Raw genomic sequence first — 16,779 nt, forward strand, 5'->3', positions numbered from 1 at the left:
GCCTGTCAGCACAGAGCCCGACGCGGGGCTCGAACTCACGAGCCGCGAGATCATGACCTGAGCCGAAGTCGGGCGCTCCACCGACTGAGCCACCCAGGCGCCTCGCTCATGTGATTCTTACAGCGTCACTGTGATGGAGGTATTATTGCTATCATCTTCGCCTTCTGGATGGGGAAACTGAGGCATAGAGAAGTTACGCAATTTGTTTAAAGTCACACAACAAGGAAGCAGGAAAGACTGGAAATCCGCCCCCCCCCCCCCCCACAATACAGTCTAGGGGCGTCACTGCGAGGCTTGAACTTGGAAGTGGTGGCAGCAGCAGCAGGGGGCAGTCCTGCCCCCCCCCCCCCCCCCCCGGAGGGCGGATGGGGCAGGGGTTGCTGCCATTGTCCAAGAGGTGGCGGGTCTGTCTCCTGGGGCAGCCCTAAAGTATCCTACAAAGAGTCATTTAGAAAAACCAAATACTGGCCAAAGACCTTGCAAGGGGGTCTAGGGTGGAGAGCAAGTCCTGTTGGTTTTACTGCGTATATGCTTCAAAACACCTTAACACCTGTCCACAAGCACCCTCTGCGGGCAGCTGTCCCCTGTTCTGTGACTCCGGCCTCTTCAAGCTAATCTCTTGCGGAGACCCCGCCCCTCCCAGAGGCCTAGGTGAACCCAACAGTGGCCCCCCCAGGATCCCCAGGACCTGTGAACGTGTCCTCCGGTAACCCAGTGAAGGATTTCGAGAGGATCACCTTATCTGGGGTCACCGAGTGGGCCGGAAATCCAATGACCGGGGCCGTCACGGGGGACATACGGAGGAGAGGAGGAGGCAGAGTGACCACGGGGACAGACAGCGGACTGACGCGGACAAGCCTCGGAACGCCTGGGGCCCGGACGCTGGAAGCGGGAACGTTCGCCCCTGCAGCCTCAGCAGGGAGCGTGGCCCCGTTGACCCCCGGCCTCAGGACTTCTAGCCTCCGGCTCGGCCAGGCTACACATTTCTGTAGCTTTAAGGCCCGGTTTGTGGTAAGCTGTTAGGGCAGCTACAGGAAACACATTTTCTGGCACATTCTTTTCCTCCCCGTGCGAGAGCGCTGTCTGGCTCCCGGCTGATCACATACTTGATCCAGAGTCTCCCATGCCCTCCACCTAAGGACCTGCCGTTTCATTTCCCTCTTCCGTCGGCTTCCGGTGGGTGGGCTGTGGGTTTGCGTGCCCGCATTCCCGGCATCCTTCAGGGCCAGGCCCAATTCGGACCCCCCCCCCACTGAAACCGCCCAAGTCCCAGTGACCGGCCCCCCGTGAACACCCGGGACGGCACACAAAAGGGAGCAAGCGGCATCGGCTGTCCTCTGCTGTCTCTGTAGAACCGTGGATCCTTCCTGTCCCCGTCCTCCTCAGCTGGCAGAGCCTTTGAGGGAAGGAGGGGTACACACGGGGTCCCGGGGGGCCTGCCCTGCAGCTGCCTGTGTGGGGTCCCGACCAGAGTGTGTGTGTGTGGCCTGTGCTGGGGTCTGTAAAGTGCTGGCACCTGAGATGGGATCAAAGCCACCCCCCCTCCCCCCCCCCCCCGTGAGGCACACGTGGTCTCTCCTGACCGCTGAGTTGAGCCACACCAGGGACTGACCCAGCCCGGCACCTGAGCGGATTCTAACTCCCTTCCTCACCTGCTGCAGGGAGTGTCCAAGCGTCAGGGGGGAGGCTCCTGGGGTTCCACATAAGAAACCCGAACCCCACACAGACATGCGGTATCACTGCATCAGCCCTGTGGCTTCAGGGCCTTTGCCAGAAGGAGGCTGGTGGCCAGGCGCCAGCCCTGTGGCAGGGGCGGGGGCCTGGGACACCACCAGTCTTCCGCAGGCTGGCTGGGGGTAGTGTCTGCCCTGTGGTCAAAGACCCACTTGGACCCTGTTGGGGACCTGGGCCAGCGCAGGAATCTAATTACCTCCGGGGGTAAGAGGGGGTGGGGCCCTCCTGGGGATTTGGAAGTGGGGTTCCTAGCCTGGGCTGTTCCCGCTGTCTCCGTGCATTCCCTGCGGTTCTGGGGGGGGGGGGGAGGGGAGGCAGGTTCCAGTGGTTCTCCGTTGGCTGATGCAAAAGACCCGGCCTCAGCCTTCGGCCGCGCGACTGGGGTGTGACAGAAGGACTTTGGGGACACCGACGCTCGGCCCCAAGCAGACAGGTGCCTGGAAGGTACCGATTCCCCAGCCGCCGCCCGCCTCCAGCTGCTGGTCTTGCCGCCGCACCTCGCGCGGTGGCTCGTCTGGGGAGGCCCGCAGCCAGGGCTGGCTCCAGGTCTGCAAAGTGACGCCCTAGTCCGGGCAGCTGCGACAGCGGTCCCCGTGAAGGGGAACCGCCGCCCCCTTCATTCCCGAGCGCCCTCCTCTGCGACCCGGACGCTCCCGGCTGCGGCTGCAGGGAAGGGACCCCCCACTTTCTCTTCCGAGGGGACCCGAACAACCGTTCCCTGTCTCTCCGACGCGGCGCGGCGCGCGAAGCGCTCTCCCCGCCCCGCGCACCTAGCCCTCCGGCTCCGCCGGGGCGTCCTCCCAGCCCGGGCGCCGTCCCCAGCTCCGGAGGGCTCTCCCCACACGGCCCGAGGTCCTCCCCCCCCCCCCCAGCCCGGCTCCGTTCCCACCCGCGCCTCCTGGCCGCGGGGACGCCCCCTGCCCCCTCCCCCCTCCCGGGTGCCCGCCGCCGCGCACGGCCCCCGCCCCTCCCCCCACTTTGGGGGCTGCCCCCCCCCCCCCGCGCCTCCCAGCGCCGCGCGCGCCCCCGCCCGCGTTCCCGGGGCGCCCCCCGCCGCCGAGCGGCCGCGGGTCCCCGGGGAGCGCTCCTTTGTGCGGCCCCGCGCGCTGCGTCAGGGCGGAGTTGCCGCCGCCGCCGCCCGCGCACTCGCCGGCGCACGGGCGGCCCCGGGGGCGGCGGGAAGGGAGGCGGCGAGCGGGAGGAGGGAGCGGCCGCGAGCCCAATCGCTCGGCTCCCCCGCCCGGCCCCGCGCGGCGCCGCCTCCGCCATTGCTGCGCGCGGGAGCGGCCGACGCGGAGGCTCGCGGCGCGCTCGGAGCCAGACCTGCGAGCCGGCGTGGGTGAGTGCGGCCGGCGGGCCCGACCCTTCCGCCCCTTCCGCCCGGGGCGGGGTCCGCGGCCGCCGGGCTCCCCGGCGGGTGGACGGGGACGGCGCGCGGGGGACGGGGGGGGGGGGGGTGGGAAGGCTCCGCGCGGGGCTCCGGGACGGGGCGCGCCCCCTCCCCGGCCGCGGTGCGCCCCTGCGCTCGGGTCCCGCGGGGGGAGGGGCCGGGACCCCCCCCCCCCTCCCCCAGCCCCGCCGGGTCGGCGTCCTCCCGACTCCTCCCCGGGGGCGGGCGAGCTCGCGGTGACTCCCGGCCGGCCCTCCCTCGCAGGCGCTAGCCTCGGGTCTCCCGGAACGATGGTGAAGTTGGGGAACAATTTCGCGGAGAAGGGCACCAAGCAGCCGCTGCTGGAGGATGGCTTCGACACCATCCCCCTGATGACGCCCCTCGATGTCAATCAGCTGCAGTTCCCGCCCCCGGACAAGGTGAGAGCCCCCCGGCGCCCCCGCGCCGCCGGGTGCGCACCCCCAAGTCTCGGGCGGCGGCCGCAACAAAAGAGACGCGCGGCGGTGCGCTGGCGACGCGAAGTGGGGGCGAGCCCGGGCGGAGGGAGGAAGCCCCCCGGGAGGACGACGTGCCCGCGCGGGATTCCGGATCTGGAGACGTGCTCCCCCCCGCCCCCCGCCTTGGGTGACAGCTCCGTCCTGACCGGGGAGCGCGGTGGGGGAAAGATCCCTTCTTGATTTTCGTGGGCGTCTTGTCCGAGAGAGGTCCCTGGCGCCACAGCCCCGCCCCAGCCCTGCCTCAGGGTAGCAGGGGGCCGTGGGTCTGGGGTGAGTCTAGGGGCGCGGCTGCCCCGCGTGCCTCCCCAGGTGGCGCAGGGTCAGCCTGATTTGCCCCCTCGCGGTGGGGAGGCCCCTCTCTTTGGCCAGATGGACCCTCCTCAGGGGCTGAATTCCCGTCCGCATCCTCTCCGCCCGCCCCTCCCAGACTGGCTGTGGATGCTGCAAGGTGTCCCTTCTTACAGGGAGCCTCCCGCCTCTCTTTGTTCCTTTTGTGAAACCTTCAAGTCAGGGCTCTCTCTGCTCGCCCGGGTATTAGTGTGTGTTAGTGTAGCCGGGGACAATCAATCATTCGTCATTCTTTCCCCAAAGTGGGTTTTCTTTGCTGGATTTGAAGAGTCCCTTCTTTTCTTCAATACAGTATCCAATCAAATAGTTTCTGTACGTCGAGGAGAATATTTTCAAGAGCTAACACTTAAAAAGGTAAACGTACGGTGTTTAAAAGTCTCCACAATTGTATTGCAAAGCTCAAACCTGAAACGGTAGTAAACGGCATCTGGTCTGACCACCTTGCCGCTGCTTAAAAACCACCCTGGCCACGACTAAGCTCATTCTATTCCCCAAAGTGCGTTTCCTCATATTGTCTCATTTAGCCCTCGTGAGGACGGTCTGACTCAGGTCTTTGTCTTTTATTCCCGCACGTTGGGGATTGCTGACCACCAGGCGGGGACCGGGAGGGGGGAATATCTGCAGCGGTGGGTCCTTCCTTTCTGGAAGATTCCTTTACTCCCATGTGGACTCTTTGACCTACTCAGCTCTCTGGAGTGGTTTCTGTCCCCCCGACTTTATTGTCTGTGTTTTGGGTGGGGGGCAGGGGCAGGATCGTGGCTGGCAGCAGGTGTTTTGAGGTCAAGAGGATCGGCTCGTCGCACCTGTGCACCCAGGCCACGTGGGGCCACTCTGGGGCACCGATGGTCCCGAGGAGCTTGGGGGAGGGGTGGGGCCGGGCTGCCTCAGCTGGGCGGGGGACTTGGACTTGCGGGCCAGCTCAGCCCGGCCCCACCGCCCCCACCTTCCCCTCCCAGCTCAGCGCAAGAGTGGTGGCAGCCTGTGCCAGGAACGCTGCGTCCTGAGGCAGCACCTCTGTCAGGTGACTCCCGCTGCTCAGCCTGAGCCTCCTCTTGGGCCCTCAGTCTGTTCCATTCCAGAACTGTCTGGCACTCAGTTGACTTATACCAGGGAGGGGGATTTCAGGCAGGTGTGCAATCCATTGGCCAACCTGCTGTGCCGTCCAGAAGTGGCTCAGGTAGGTCTGAAAGAGAACGAGCCTCCCATCCCTGGGGGTGTTCAGACAAAGAGAGGGAGCTGGCAACGATGCTCCAGGGACAGGATTTCTAGCAGGAACCAATGATTAGGCTGGAAGATTTCAGAGGTCACGGATGAGTAGACTGACTCTCAAAGAGTTCACGAGATGCGCCCAAGGTCCCGTGGCTGAAGGCCACACTCCTCCAGGATACAGAAGCTTCTGGCAGGGCCTCATGCCCCGCCCTGCTCGGGACCAGACATCTGTCACTCTAGACCCCGCTTAACCTGAACAACAGCGCTGTGATGCTCACAGCCAGGGTTCAGGGGGGCGATGTCACCTGTCCCCTGTGGCATGGCTTTATGGGGTCAGGGAACGCTGTCAGGGTTCCAAGTGGAATCTGTCCTGAGCATGTGTACTGAGTGCTGAGGTGCCTCAGTGACAGCAGTCACGTGGCAGCAACATCGGGGCATCTCACCGGACGTCTGATGAACGCTTGTCAGGGGCCAGGCACTTGTCTGCGTGCTGGACGGGCTTACGTTTCTTTAACGAGCTGACGTTAGGAGGGAACTACCGTTGCCGCCCCTGTGGTACAGATGTGGAAATAGAGGGTCTTGTCCAAGGTCGCTTAGTGTGTCAGTGGAAGATGCAGAGGGATCCGGGCTGATAGAATACCGACCGGGCTCCCTCCTCCTCCTTACAGCAGCCCGGTCGGAGAGGCCTTGTTCCCGCTTGCGGGCCAGGACCCTGAGGTTCTGAGCGGTCAGGCACGTGCTCAAGGTCACACAGCCAGTCAGGTGCGGTTGGGACTTGAGGACAGTAGGGTGATGCGCAGACACTGCCTCGGAGCCGGCTGCCCCTCCCCACGTGGGCGCCCAGGCTGTCACTCCAGGCACGCCCTCCCTCTCAATGTCTGGAGAGCTGCGTGCACAGAAGGGAACAAAGAAGAAAGCAGGAGTGTGGCCCTTGGGTCACTTTTCGGTGGCGGCTGGCACGGGCCGCTTTCTCTCCCGATTCCTTCCTGGAGGCTGGCTCCAGGGTCCCGGCTCCCTCGGACAGCGTCGCCAGCTCCTGACTTGCTGGGTCTTCCTAGGTCTGCCCGAGTGTCTCCCACAAGCTGCGTGCCGCCCTCTCTGGGGGAGGAAGAGCGTGGGGGTCGCTGGCTCTCCGCAGTCCAGCGGCCACTTGTTGGCTTCCGGAAGTGGGGGACCAGGGACTGGAGACGTGTGAGCTCTTGACGCCTCCCTGCCCGGTGGGGACAGGAGAGGAAACCGTCCCGGCCGCAGGTGTGAGGAAGAGGGGGCCGGGAGCCTGAGGGAGGAGGCTGGAGGGCGGGCCGGGGCTCATCTGAAGCTGGGGGGCCATGGGAAGGGGGTGTACGGGTCAGGGTAGGGCCGGTTTCCTGGGTGCAAACGCCTCTCCCACTTCACAGGGGGCAGAGGGGAAGAAGAGGAGGGAGACCCTTTGGGGGCCGTTGCAGGGGCAGAAGAGGGAGAGGATCGTGGGGTGGAGACAGCCACGAGGTCGATTTCCTTGCGAGCTGGCTCCTGCTCCTTCCTGCTCCTGGAGGGAAACGTTTAATCCCCTCTTGCCTCACTTTACCCACGGCGTAGAGACCAAGGGAAACCAAGCGCTCTCTCCCGACCACTGGGCTTGCGATATGAGTGGAATGAGCACCGTGTCAGGAGTCCACCCTGCCACCTATCGGCTTAACTCCTCTGTCTCCGAGTTATCATACTTCCCTCCTGGGGCTGCTATCAGGGTTATTAACGGGTAATTTCTTAGAAGGCCGCGGCACCGAGATTTCCAATAAATGGGGGCTGTCCTCATTCTTTTTGCCAAACACTTGGTGGCCAAACAGCGACTCGACTGCCCTCTTTGTGTCTGGATGCATCTGGCCGCACCCCTGACGCTCTGCTTCTCTGTTTCCCCGACAAGGTGGTGGTGAAAACCAAGACCCAGTACGAGCCCGATCGCAAGAAGGGCAAAGTGCGCCCTCCCAAGATAGCCGAGTTCACCGTCAGCATCACCGAGGGGGTCACCGAGAGGTTTAAGGTGAGTGGCCCCCTATGGGGACTACGCTGCCTTTGCGTCCAGGAGGGGCCCGCTGAGCTGACCCGCGAAGTGACGGGGGTCGGGACAAGACACGGTTCATCTGGCTGACCCCCGCTGTGCAAAACCAGCCCTGTGGCTTTTAAGTTTTCTTCATTTCCTTGCTTTTCCAGAATGACCACACGTAACTTAGTGTCGTTGGGCTTTTTGGGTTTTTTTTAGTGTTTACGTTTTTCAATTTAAACAAAATGACTTTTTAAAAAAAATTCCAGCATAACTAACACCGTGTTCTGTTAGTCGCGGGTATACGGGTGCAGCGTAGCAGTTGAACAGCTCTGTCCGTTACTCGGTGCTCCTCAAGGTAAGTGCTCTCCACCCCCTTCCCCGACTTCACCACCTGCCACCGCCCCTCTGGCCGCCACAGGATCCTTCTCTATAGCCGTGAGTCCAAGGGGAAAACCCACCCCTAAACTTTCTTTTAGACAGCGGTCACCCACGTGGGGAAAATCACTTTCCAGACTTGAAGTCTTTACCTCCAAAGTTCCAGGGAGGAAGCAGACTAACAAAGATAAGGCGGCCTACTCCCCACGTGCAAGACCCGGTTCCGGGCCCCTTACTTGTGCCAGCCGAGCTCAGTGACCCTCCTCCCCAGAGGGCAGGTCTATAACCCATCTTGCAGGTGGGGAAGTTGAGGTCCAGGGCAGTCCCAGCTGTCTGGGGGTCAGCCTCCGTCCTTCACCGGCCCCGGCAGGGTGCGGAGGCACGGGGCTTGGTGGCCAGTGTGGTCTGTGCACGGGCCGTTGGAAGCGCTCACTGATGGAGGGGGGAGGCCTCTCTCTGGAAGGTTCTCTAGGGGGGAAGAGCTGTTGGAAGGGGCGGGGTTCCAGCCAAGTGGGGGGCGGGTGGAGCCTCCCCCACAGGCTGGGTGGTCTCTGAGGGTGGGAACAGCTGGGCTGCTTGAGGAGGAAGTTAAGACACTGATCTTCTGGGGACTTGTTCTTTGGGAAACAAGACGTGGTAAAATGGTACCCGACACCCAGATTCAAAGGGGTGATTTGAGAGACGCCACTGGGTGGCCCAGACCTTGCAGAGTGGCCGTGGCTGCCTCTCCGTTCACCCCGTGTGGCTGTGTGAGCAGTCTGCTCGTGTCCGGGTGCACAGATGCTCGCACACCCACACTCCCAGCAGTTCCCACAGCATCTCACGCACTGCGTGCGGTTCTAGCTCACGAAAGCCCGTGGGTCGGTCGCTAGGTGCAAGCGAAGCCCGCAGAGGTGAGGCGGCTCCGCGGGGTGACTGGCGAAGCCGGGGTGCGCTGTGACCTTGAATCCCTCCTTCCCATCGCTCCGGCCTGCCTCGTGGGCTGGAGGGACACCGTGCCGGGCCTGCCTGGCCTGCAGACCCGTCAGAGTCACGATCTGCTGCGTCCGCGGGGCGTTCGCCCGTGTTATTTGTCTGCCCCGAGAGGTGGGTACTTCTAGGAGAGCCCCCTTTCCGGCGGGAACGTTGAGGCGCAGAGAGGCCCACGTCTGTGGTTCCCGCTGGTGCCATAAGGACGGTACGTGGGCTGAGAAGCTCGTCCGGTGGCTCCCGGCTTGGCAGTGTATCTGTGGCTTTAAGCTCATGACCCGGACCGGGTTGGAGTGACTCAAGGTCGACGTCTTTTTCCACTCTGGCCAGCCGGCTTAGCAGGGGCCTCATCTGCGGCCACTCACGTGACCTGCGCGGTGCATGCCCTGGGGATTTGCCGCCTGCCGGCCCAGGCAGAAATGACCTCGGTTTCAAGGTCATCATATCCATCATTCTGATGGCTGACACCACCTGGATATCTGGGTTTCTCATTCCGGATTTGACCTTTGCCCTTCTCAGCCCTGGCATTTTTAGGTCCCCGCAGAGTGGGGTGCAGCGTGGCACCTGAACGGCTACCCATCATCTGTTGTGGTCCATTGGGTGCAGGCTCTGTCCCCCAGCTCCGGTGCTTTCCCCACATGCTTACCTGCTGTGGGTCCCTCGGTTCCCTGTTTAAGGCACCAGTGATGCACATTGGCCACGAGGGCTTTGGGCAGCCACAGCCGAGCATCTGTGTGGTTACCTGGTGCCCGTTGCCCAGAACCCGAGGGCTCAGAAGATCTGAGCCCGTCCCTGTGGACTGGGCTGTGGTGGCAGGATCCTGTCTCACCTCTGCCTCCTCCTGCTGGGGGATGTCTGAGAAGGTGATGTATACAGCAGGCGCTCAGTAGAGCACTGTACTGCAGTGAGCCCGTCTCCCCAGTTTTCTGCATAAACAGCCCAGGCAAGTCCGTATGCTTAGCACCTGCCTCCTCCTTAGGGTTCACGACCACCCCGGAGGGGGCGGTGCTCGCCCGTTTCACAGATGAGGTTTTTGAGTCCCAGGTGGTCACCAGGGGGCTGGGGTCCTTCGGACTAGTCCGTGTCTCCGAGGCCAGTGCCTTTCCACCACACGGCCTGCTAGGCACACCTCCCCATGGGCTCTGCCTTCCAGCTCCTTCCAGTCCCGGCTCAGATACCAGCTCCGCCATGCAGCCTCTGGGGATTAACCTGGCCCTCCTGGGGTTCCCATTGCCAAATGTTAGGAGACAGTAGCAGCATCTAAACAGGGAGCCGGACTCCGGGTCAACAAGTTACCTTCCTCGCTGGCAGCCTCGGGATGTGTGGTGGGCCATGTACCCGAGTGTTCTCCAGGGCGAGCATCGTTTTTCTCTGGTCTCTTCCTTTCATGTCAAGTTGTCCAGGCTCCCTTCCGCCCGGGGCCCTCCTCTGAGGGGCCGTTCTTGGGCCATGCTTCTCTAGGTGTGACCAGATGTCCTGGCGAGGTCCAGCAGTGTGGCCTCTCTCTGCCAGCAAGGATGACAGCCCCTCCTCTTTGGGGCTATATATAGGCACGGGAACAGCTTGATGAATCACTGGGTGACTAGCCATGCTGGGGGCCCCAGAGTGCATGGGGACTTGGGGAGATTTCCAGGGTTTTCCCGCCGGACCCTTGCTTATTGAGTAAGGCAGCTCCCCATGGAGCCCTCTCTCTGGGCTGTATGTGGATGTAAGTCCTTTCCACGTGTCACCAGTTCCCTCCCGGCCAGGCAGATGACCCCCAAGGTCACGGTCAGGGGCAGAGTGTGGCCTGAACCTTGTGGCCTGGCCAGCTTGACCTGGAGGCCTGTGGGCCAGACGCTTACAGCGGAAGGACTTGGGTTCTGTGGGCACCTCGGGCTTGTGCCCCGACACCATTCTCAACAGGGAGGGAGAGTTAACCTGGTTCCCCACGCGTCTGCTGTGGGGTCTGCACGTGAGGGGAGGCCCCCAGTGCACTGTTCCTCTAAGTGTGGTCTGGGGCCGCCTGCGGTAGAATCACCTGAAGTTTGATTCTAGCGGAGGGACCTGGACCCTGGGAATGTGCCTTGTGACCGTGAGCTCTCCCGTGGCCCTTCGTGGCTGGAGGTGCATTCTAACACAAGGGCAGGGCAGGCTCAGGAGGGCCGGCACCTTTCTGAAATGCTGATGGTGTTCACCGTTCTGGAATGTTCTCCCAGCCTTTTCTTGCCCAATTAGGTGTCTGGCGTCTCTGAGTGGAGCCCACAATAAGGCACGCTCCTCCTGCGACGCATCAGCTGGCCGAGGGTTGGGGATCGTGGGGGGAAGAGGTTGACCCGGAGACGGATCTGTGATGGAAGGTTCAGCCTCCACCCTGGGCCGTGCTGGGGGCTCCGTCAACAGCTTTGCTTTGGACAGAACCTCTTCCTCATCCTTTTGGTGACTGGGCGGCTTCTGTGTGGCTCCCAGCCCAGCCACCGCCCCCGTTCTTTTCGTCTCCCTGTGTGAATTGCGGGAATGGAACTGCGTCTTTCAGCTGTTGGAGCAACAAGTAACTAACGTGTCCCCCCTCGTCTCTAATTTGTGCGGTTCGGGAGCGGGGAAGCCGGCTGCTTTGCGCCTCCTCTTTATATACCTTTGGACGGCATCCTTGAGACGAGATGTCTTTTTGGATGTTACTTTATGGTTATCACTCGGGGATGAATCTCTTGGCTCCCAGGTTGCTAGGCTGGTTGCTAGGTAACCGCTGATGGGGAGAGGGTTTTGTAAGACTCCGCCACGATGGGATTGCTGGATGAATCACCCAGCAGCGGCCAAAAGCCTAGGCTTGTGAAGAGGTTAGTCAAGGAGGGAAGTGCTCGTTTAATTAATTGGAGGTGTATTTATGCGGAGAATAAACACAGGCTGAGATGGTTCTCAAATTAAGTAAACCTAAACATCTTTTCAGTCGCGTGTTCACCCACGCAGGGCGGGGTGTCAGGGTGCGGCTGGGGCTGCTTGCTTAACGCCCCCCTCCCATCTTGGAAGATGGAGGGGCCGTAATTAGGCAGATTAAAGGAAGGCTCTGTCGGGGCTCTCCTGAGCCCTTTATGCTCTGTGGCTGCCGCGACGGAGAGCTGTTGACGTTTCTGAGACCCACACGCCTTCTCTTTGTGAGTTAAGGGTTTGGGTGAGCAACCTGCACCCCCTCCCCTGGGGCCGTGTTTCCTCTGGGGCTCCGTGAGATTCCAAGGTCAGCCTTGCACGTGAACGCCTTTCGTGGTCCGCGCAGAGCTGGGAGGATGTCCTAGGAGGAGAGACCGAGTTCGTCTGAGTGGCCCCCCCCCCCGTGTTGGCGGTGGATCCTACGGTGGGGGCATCCCTTTGCATCCCGTCACAAATGATTCTGTGGGTGGTTGGTCCTTTCTTCTCACCTCCTTAATGACCTTGAGCTTCCTGTGCACCCGGCTTGTTTTCCACGCTCTCCAGTGATCCCCCGGTGTGTTTCGAGACGCATTTGTTAAATATTTATGAACGGCAACACCATTTCCTTGGCGTTCGGCGGTGGGGGAGGTCTCCAAGCAGTGGCACTGGAGATCCCAGAATTGTTTGGACACCCCCGTAACCTTCAGCCGAGCGTCCCGCGGGACTCGGATGCCAGGTTCTGCGGTGGCAGAGCCCACGGTTTTCTGGCCCAGCTGTCGAGTGGGGGCTTCATCCAGAATCGGATAAGTGGTTTGAGTCATCTTGGAGAGGGGGTGTCTGTGTGTTCACTTTTTTGTCGGTTACCTAAAATATTTAGTGTTGCACATGCTTGAAGATGTCAGGATTCATCCTATTTTTCCAAGATTTTTTTTTTTTTTTTTTTTTTTTACTGCATTACTCAGCAGAAAACACATTTCCTTTCCCCTCCCCCCTGAGGGGGGAGGGCAGAGGGAGCTGAGGAGGGAGAACCTAGCAGCCATCGACCCAGAGCCGACTCAGGCGCGGAGTTTTATGAGTGTCATTCCTTTTTGTGTTAGTAACAATCTTGAAGGTTGATCTTGCTGGCTTGACTTTGTAGGTGGGGAACGAAGGTCAGAGAGGTTAAGGAGCAGGCGGACGGGCAGCCAGCTAACCGGGGGTGGAAACAGGATTCAGACCCACATCCACCTGCCACCCCAAAGCCCACCAAGCTCTGTCTCCCACACCGGCAGCTGCACGGGACCTGTGGGCCGGCTCTCCCCCACTTTGGATGTCCCAGTCCCACCCCCCGCTGAGCAGTGACCTCTCCCAGAGGCCCCCAGCAGGAGAGGAAGCCCCACCTGTAAAATGGGGGTGCTGCCCGTTCCCCACTGATCCTTACAGAACTAGGGTGTGGACCAGGGTCTTGTAAGTTGAGTGGCTGTATAACTTATGGCCCAGATTGGGACGCTTTTGAGAGTGACCGTGGACGCTGTACATTGGGGATACCAGGGCGGTAACCAGCAGCCAGGACTGTCCTAAGAATCCGGGGTACGTGGTCCCCTCCTTATAAAGTTTGCCCCGAGGCCCACATCTTGTTTGCCATCCATTCCTGGCTGTTCTTTCCAGAAAACATCCCTCAGCTCCGTCTTGCCTCTGGGGCTGGGCTGCCGGGACCCCTGCCCCAGCCTCTGTCTTGCCTGCTTCCTGTCTCTCTCCCTGGCCCATCTTTCCTTAGTGCGGTCAAATCTGTGTAACGTGAATTTTATACTTCAAAGTGTTCAGTTCAGTGACATGTGATCTGCATTGTTGCCCAGCCATCACCACTGTGTAGTTCCAGAACATTTCATCACCCCGATAGGAGACCCCCTGCCCATTAGCAGTCACCCCGTTTCCTCGCCCTGTCGGCCCTGGGCAGTCACCGATGTACATTCTGTCTCCGGATGTGCCTGTTCTGGACATTTCACATGGATAGAACCATACAACACATGGCCCTCTGTGACCGGCTTCTGTCACCGGTGTGTTTTCACCAATCATCCCTGTCGTAGCAGATGGGTGCCTCATTTCTTCTTCTTTTCTTTTCTAATTTTTTTTAATGCTGATTTATTTTTTGAGAGAGAAAGAGAGTGTGCATAAGAGGCAGAGAGAGAGAGAGAGAGAGAGAGAGAGGATGGGAGGCACAGAATCCGAAGCAGGCTCCAGGTTCCGAGCTGTCGGCACAGAGCCCGACACGGCTCGAACCCACGAACCGTGAGATCATGACCTGAGCCAAAGTTGGGCACTTAACCGACTGAGCCACCCAGGCGCCTGCCTCGTTCCTTTTTATGACTAATACTGGGTAGTATGGCTAGACTGTCTGATTTATCCCTTCATCCATGGATGGGCACTGGGGCTGTTTCCACCTCTTGGCTGGTGGGAACAGCGCCGCTGTGAACGTTCACATGCAACTTTTGTTTGAACACCTGTTTTCCGTTCTTCTGGGTTTGCACCCGGGAGTGGAGCTGCCGGTTCGCGCGGTGATCTTGTGTCTGACACACCGAGGAGCTGCTGTTTTCTCTGGCAGCTGCGCCGCCCCCCAGCCCCCCCAGCAACGTGTGCAAGGCTTCCGGTTTCTGCACATCCCGCCAGCACCTGTCATCCTCCGTCCCTTCAATTCTAGCCATCCTAGCGGCTGCAAGGCAGTGTCTCACTGTGGTTTTGATCTGCATTTCCCGGGGGGCTGATGACGCTGAGTGCTTTTCCCCGTGCGCTGGCTGGCCGTTCGTGCATTTTGTCTGGAGAGGTGTCTGTTCAAGTCCTTTCCCATTTCGAACTGGGTTGCTTTTGTGCTGTTGAGTTGCATTCTGGACACCAGCTCCTCATCAGATCTGTCATTTGCAGATGTTTGCTACTATCTGTGGGTCGCCTTTTCAGGTCTTTGCACAAAAACATAATCTGGCACAAAATTTAAACATTTTGAGGTACGATTTATTTTTTCTTTCGCTGCTTGTGCTTTCGGTGGTACATCTAAGACACCGTTGACCTCTCCCAGGAGCCCCCAGCAGGAGAAGTGTGCCACCTGCCAAGTCTGAGGTCATGAAGATTTACCTCTGTGTTTTCTTCCAAGAGTTTTATGGCTTTAGCTTTCACATTTAGGTCTTTATTCCATTTGGAGTTAATTTTTGTGGATGGTGTGGGGTAGGTGTCGAGCTTCGAGCTGCTTCTGTCTGTAGAAAGCCAGTTGTCCCAACACCATTTGTTGAAGAGACTGTTCTTGCCTCCCTGAATGGGCATGGCGACTCGATTCAGAAACCAGTTGATCTTGACGTAGGGTTTAATTTCTAGACTCTCTGTGCCATCCCATTTATATGGTTATTCTTATGCCAGTACCGCACTGTCCTAATTACTGTAGCTTTGCAGTAAGTTTTGAAATTGGGGAAGATGAGTCCTCCCACTTACTCTCTGCTTTCAAGATTGCTTTCGGCTGTTTGGGATCCCTGTTTTTTTTGCGTCTTCCCTGATTTCTTTTAGCAGTGTTTTTCCGTTTGCAGAGTTCAAGTCCTTTCCCTTTGGCCGCAGGCAGTAAATGACAGCAGGGCGAGTGCTGCCTGTGACCCTCACTGGTGCAGAGCACTGGTGTTTTTGTGTCACGCCGTAGCTGGTGCCTGGATCCCCTCCTTTCTTTGAAATCACAGTATTTCTCAGATCTTGCTTGATGTTAATAAAGAAACAAGTATATATGTATCATCAGTTTATATCTTTTGCGGTCTTCTGACAACAGTATTTCAGCACGATGGGTTTTCCGTGCCGTCCCAGGTATGGTGTTGTGCGTATCTCGAGCATAATTCGGAGAGGGATCTGTAGCCTTTTCTGGCTCCCGGAGAGTCAGTGGCACAAACACAGCGGACACCCTGTGCCGGGCTGGCCCCTGGTCCCTTGAAGGCCACGGCCCAAGGCACGGTCTGGGCCCCCACGCGGCAAGTGCCGGTGGACACGGCCAGGAGTCCAGCTCCGGTGGAACAGCTGTGATTGCCTCCCACAGTCTCCGGCTCTGGAGCTTTTACTGACAGCTGCACAGAAGTGATACACATTTGGGGGTGATGTAGAATCTGCTTCCTCTCACTTACTCTCGCTCACACGCACGCACACATCGGTGGCGAACGTGTCCTTCAGCTAACTTGGAGCCTCCTGGTGTTGTGAGAAATGGTAACTTGTCACAAAGAGGCGGCTGCCTCCTGGAATTCTGCAAGTGCCCAGGAACCGTCTGGGTTCCTGCTTCTTGATGTGGCAGACAGGGACCTGTGTCACCTGGCTTGGGTCCCCTCCTGCAGGACATGTGATGCGCCGGCCACACTGGCCGAACGCACCGCGTCCCTTGATGCTCTGGGCTTTGGCACAGCCTTCTTCCTCTGCAAACACGCCTTCCACCCTTGCTGCCCTCATGAGCTCCTCCTCTGAGACCCAGACCCCCCGCCCCCACGTCTTCCCCAAGCACAGTAGGGATTCCCCTCCTTCTCCTGCCCCCCCCCCCCCCCCCCAGTCGTGATGAGTTCACACCACGCAGCGGAGAGCAGGGCTGATGCGGTGGGGCCAAGGACAGGTCAAGGTAGCCACCTTCTTGAGAATGTCCACCAGCCACCTGGGATTCCGTAGGTGGAAGAAGGCAGGGCCCTGGGGCCCTTTTTTGCCTTTGTAAGCCCCTTCATCCTTAGGAAAAGAAAACAGGACATTAGCATATGACTGTCTCGGTCTGAAGAATACAATCCTGGCTGGACCCATTATCATCATACAGTTCTTTTCTTCCTGGTTTTACAACAAAACTGAAAACCATTTTTGTGGGCCAGGGAAAGCATCTGTCGCCAGCACTTGGCCCCGGGGTGCCCGGCAGAGACGATGGCTGTGAAAGAACAGCCCTGCTTCTAAGGAAAGGTACTTCTCCAGCGCGGGGGCTCCCTGCCCCCCACCCCTGCCCACAGCCCCGCCCGAACGCAGGCGACAGCAGGCGCCGTCCGTCTGGCAGCCCAGGCTCTCCAGGCCTCCAGGAGCCCATAGGGGGCACAGCAGCCCCCGGGCCCCCCTCCTTCCTGTGTGTGATCGTTTGCTTCACAAAACCCAGACCGACTGGCACCTCTAGAAACGGAACTTGTGCCCCATTTGACGTGGGGATGCTTGGGGTTGGCTCCGTAAGTACTCGCTGAGAAGATGGGCCGCCGGCCAGCTGGGTCCAGTGACTCCCTGTCTCCCTCGGTGCACGCTGGGGCCTTGCGCTCCAGGAGGCGAATGAGCTCCCGGGGGCGTCTGTAACAAAGTGCCACCACCTTGCTGGCTCAGGACAACACGCACGGATTCTCTTA

At 59.9% G+C, this 16,779-nt stretch overlaps 1 protein-coding gene across 1 annotated transcript in view; it reads left to right on the plus strand.

Moving 5' to 3' along the window:
• The first annotated feature begins 2,857 nt into the window (after positions 1-2,857).
• The window catches only part of NSG1 (neuronal vesicle trafficking associated 1), a 30,229-nt gene continuing 16,307 nt past the window's right edge, over positions 2,858-16,779 (plus strand). Inside the window, exons 1-3 of the mRNA XM_058723107.1 lie at positions 2,858-3,073; positions 3,389-3,543; positions 7,082-7,198. Of these exons, the coding sequence (XP_058579090.1) occupies positions 3,415-3,543; positions 7,082-7,198 (246 nt within the window). The 5' untranslated portion in view covers positions 2,858-3,073; positions 3,389-3,414. The remainder of the gene's footprint in view (positions 3,074-3,388; positions 3,544-7,081; positions 7,199-16,779) is intronic.

This window comes from Neofelis nebulosa, chromosome 3, assembly GCF_028018385.1.
Source record: "Neofelis nebulosa isolate mNeoNeb1 chromosome 3, mNeoNeb1.pri, whole genome shotgun sequence".
Lineage (NCBI taxonomy): Eukaryota > Metazoa > Chordata > Mammalia > Carnivora > Felidae > Neofelis > Neofelis nebulosa.